Source organism: Terrapene carolina, unplaced genomic scaffold, assembly GCF_002925995.2.
Source record: "Terrapene carolina triunguis isolate 2854851 unplaced genomic scaffold, T_m_triunguis-2.0 Scaffold33469, whole genome shotgun sequence".
Lineage (NCBI taxonomy): Eukaryota > Metazoa > Chordata > Testudines > Emydidae > Terrapene > Terrapene triunguis.
The window spans coordinates 1-4141 of record NW_020697820.1 but is presented as its reverse complement, the minus strand read 5'-3'; the positions used below and the strand labels follow the sequence as shown (position 1 = coordinate 4141).

At 61.0% G+C, this 4141-nt stretch overlaps 1 protein-coding gene across 1 annotated transcript; it reads right to left on the bottom strand.

Moving 5' to 3' along the window:
- Positions 1–1871: 1871 nt before the first annotated feature.
- ISOC2 (isochorismatase domain containing 2) lies at positions 1872–4061 on the bottom strand (the record flags this gene model as incomplete). The annotated part of the gene is made up of 5 exons (XM_026663402.1): positions 1872–2045; positions 2267–2384; positions 2675–2745; positions 3049–3261; positions 4009–4061. Coding segments are annotated over 5 exons (536 nt in total), but the record flags the coding sequence as incomplete, so codon positions are not given.
- Between the last annotated feature and the right edge of the window lie 80 nt (positions 4062–4141).

Genomic DNA, 4141 nt, shown 5'->3' with positions numbered 1-4141 from the left:
AGGGGCTGAGGATAGAAAGGGATTGGAGGGCAAGCTGGGGGAGGCACTAGGGGTTCAGGAAAGGTGGGGTCTGGATCTCAGCTCCAGCCAGGCCCCTTACACCCCCTGCAGCCCCCCACAACTCATGCCAGGCCCCTTCCCTGCCCCAACAGGCCCTTGTTCACCCCCAGCCGGGAGGCACAGACTCCTTCTATAACTGAGCCCAGCTAGGCAGCATCTCCCCGCCCCTCCCCCAGCTGCTCCCTGTCCTCGTCTCTCTACCCATCCCCGGGCCTGGCACCGGCGCCCCTGGGTTTGCTTATGCTCCCAGATGGCACTGGGCATCTGGCTGTATCGGCGTTTGGAAACGGGACATACTGCTGGCTTGCCCGGTGAGGTGACAGCATCCGGGGGGGTGGGGAATGGATGGGATGGAGGGATGCACCCCCTAGCCCCAGGCTGGAGAGATAGGGTGCTGGGGGGGACAGGACAGGATCTGGTTCCCCCCCAATCCAGCAGCCCCCCCCCAATGCCAGCACTGACCCAGGCTTCCCTCCATGTAGCTCTGCAAGCCGCTGCACCCGCCAGGCCTGGATAACCTTTACAGCCCAGCCTGTGCCGCCCGCGCCCGCTCCGGCCCCTGAGGCTGCGTTGGCATAAACAGGCCAGGGGACGCACTTCATGCCAGCAACACTGTTAACCCTCTGAGAGATGAGCCTCACCAGGGCAACGGAACTGGATTCCCCATGGGTGGGAATGCACAGCAGGCTGGTTAATCTGCATTAGAAACCCTCGCTTAATTCGGTTCAGGATTTGTCTACATGGGGACACTTGGGAAGATTAATCCAGATCAACTCCATCTCTGAATTCAAAGTGGATTTGTTAAACCTTATTAAGCTCCTGCGCGAATGCGCACATTCCAAATTCAAGTGCCCTGATTTCGCTTTAGCTTCATGCAGTGAAACTGAACTAAACCTGTCCACACAGGGATAAAATGCGGTTTAACTCATCCACTTTCAGAATTAATTTGGATTAACTGTCCTGAGGGCCCCCCTTATAGACAAACTATTAACCCTTTATCACCTTTTGTAATGACTTAGTTGAGCCATTTTAAATCCATGGGCGGATGCATATTCAGAATTAAAATGTCCCGAATTTGATTTAGTTTAATTCACTTTCAAAGGGAAGTGAAAAGAGGCGGCTGCAATGTGGTGCCAAGCGAGGGGTCCCTGTATAACCAGGCCAATGCCCCACCCCAGGGGCCGCGTCCCGGCGCCAGGCGAGGGGACCCTGTATACCCAGCCCCCACCCCCAACCCCAGAGGGGCCATGTCCCGGCCCTGGACGAGGGTTCCCCGTATACCCACCCCCATGCCCCACCCCAGAGGGGCTGCGTGCGGGTGCGGGGGCTCCTGGGTTGCTCTCTGAGGCTGGGATGCTGGGGGGCAGAGAAGGGGGAGGGGCTGTTGCTGGAATCAGCAAAATGTGGCAGTTTGCTCAATTAACCGATGTTCCCGGCGTGGAACATAATCCCGTTGTCATGGAGACGGCAGCGCCACGGTAACCGCCTGGGTCTTTGTTCCAGGCCTGCCCCTGTTGGAGGCTGGTGCTAAGAGCAATAGGAGTGTTGGGGGGGGGACCCTGGGGGGAGCTGAGTACGGCTGGCCCCCCCAAGAGAGGAACGTGGGAGGGGGGTCAGAGGGGTGGGAACTGCGGGCTGATGGGGTGAGGGCAGTGGGGCGGGACACATTGTCTAGGAATGGAAGCGCGTGGGACTGGGGAAGCGCAGGTTGCTGGGGGGCACGAGGCTTCGAGGCTCAATCAACAGCAGAGAGACGGACAGGCAAAAAGCACACACACGCCAGCAGGGGGCAGCACTTCACACACACGCAGTGCCAGCTGATCACTGTATTGAAGGGTTTATTCCAGCCCTGCCCTGCCCCCATGTGCTGGGAACGGGGGAGGGGGGGCTTGGGGGCCACAGGGTTAGCTGAAGCCGGGGCTCTGTCCTGGGAACAGGGAGAGGAGGCCGCTGTCCGGGGCCGGGTCCTTAATGAGCTTCTGGATCTGGAAGGATAGAACAGAGCATGAGACGCCAGACGACGGACAGGCCCCACGCCCTGCCTTGGCCTCTGGGGCTGCCGGCTCCCATCCGGCCCCAGGGCAGGGACTGGCTGGCTCGGGGGGCAGGGAATGGGGCATGGGGCCTTTCCCCTCTAGGGGGCGCTGGCTCCCATCTGGCCCCAGGGCGGGGACTGGCTGGGGGGGCAGGTTGGCGGGAGTGGTACCTGTCGGAAGCGGGGGTCAGCGGCGTCTCTGACCAGCTGCAGGATCAGCCCCTCGCTGGTGGTGACGAAGGCACCGCTCTGCCGCAGGCGGGACAGGGCCGCCAGCCGGTCCACTTGGCTGGGGGAGAGAGACGTCAGGGCGGCCACGGGTGGAGGGCAGGGATCCCCCTGCCCTCCAGTGCCCCACCACAGCCACACTGCCCCCCCACCCCTCTGTTGGGAACCCCTCCCAGCCAAGGTCCCCCCCAACTCCCCCCAAGTCTTGTCTGCTGGGAACCCCCCCAACCCAGGCTCCTCATTTCAGCCCCCTCCCCAAATCTCCCCCAGTCCTGTATGCTGGGAACCCCTCCCCGCACCCCCAGTTCCTGTCCCAGCCAGGACTCCCGTCCACCCCCATCCCAGCCTGACCTTCTGGAGGAGCACGCGTCGGCCACCACATGAACGTCCAGCCCCTGCTCCAGAGCGTCAAGCGCTGTGCTCTGGGGAGAGGGAGATGGGTCAGTGCCCTGGCCCAGCGAGCCCGGACCCCCTTTCCCTTCCCCTCCCTCATCACAGCCCTGGCCCAGCCAGCCCGGAACCCCCCTCCCCTCCCCTCCCTCATCACAGCCATGGCCCAGCGAGCCCGGACCCTCACCTTCCCTCCCCCATCACAGCCATGGCCCAGCCAGCCTTATACCCTCCACCAGGCACTGACCCTGACTCCTGGTTCCCATCCCCAGCGGGTAGCTCCCCACAAGGGCACTGACCCAGACTCCTGGCTCCCCTCCCAACCCCCTGGGTACCATGATGCAGGCCTGGGTCTCAATGCCGCACAGGAGCACAGAGCGCAGGTGGGGCAGTGCCCCCAGCTCCTGCTCCACCTCCGGGACCAGCATGCTGAAGCAGGTCTTGGGGAACTTCCTCAGCCCCTCGGCCCCCAGCTCAGGCACCGTAGGGCCCAGCCCCTGGGGATACTGCTCCGTCACCACCACCGGGATCTCCAGCAGCTGCGCCACCTGAGGAGTGGGGGGGTGTGGTTAGAGCAGTGGGGGGGGGGAGCTGGAAGCCAGGATTCCTGGGTTCACTCCCTGGCTCTGGGAGGGGAGTCCGGTCTAGTGGTTAGAGATAAGCTCTATGGGAGGGGGTGAATGCTCAGCATTATAGACTCATAGACTTTAAGGTCAGAAGGGACCATTATGGTCATCTAGTCTGACCTCCCGCATGATGCAGGCCACAAAAGCTGACCCACCCAATTTCCCTTATCTCAGCTGTTGAAGTCTCCAGATCGTGATTTAAAGACTTCAAGTCGCAGAGAATCCTCCAGCTTGCGACTCCTGCCCTATGCTGCGGATCATGAGAGTCTGGTGATTAAACCAACATAAAATGAAAAGCTCCCCCCCTACATGCCCCACCCCTTCGGGGGCAGGTCCCAACACCTCCTAGACCCGCCTCCAGGGGCAGGTTCTGACCGGGGCAGGATAAAATGAAAGAACATGGAATTCCCACCAACCCTCCCCAAACTGTTATAAATAATAGAAAGTATTTCTCAGGGTGCAAATTACCATCAATCCTCCGGGGTTAGGCCGCCATCCAGTGGCCAGCATCTGCAACTGCAGCTGCCTAATAGTCCTGGCCCTTTCTGTCCTGTTTTCATCAGGACACCCGTAAAGCGCAACCTCCCCCAACCCCCGGGGACATCAGCTGTCTCCTTGAGCCTCCTGGACATCACATTTCCAAGAGCTGGTTATACAAGTACCCCTCACCTGGTGTTGAGACACGGCCACCTCTGGGGTGGGATGTGGCAACTTTTTGACAGCTGGATAAAACAATGGGACAGCATCCCTTAGTTGTGCACTGGGGCCAGCCCTGACTGCCAAGGCACAGCACCTGAACCCC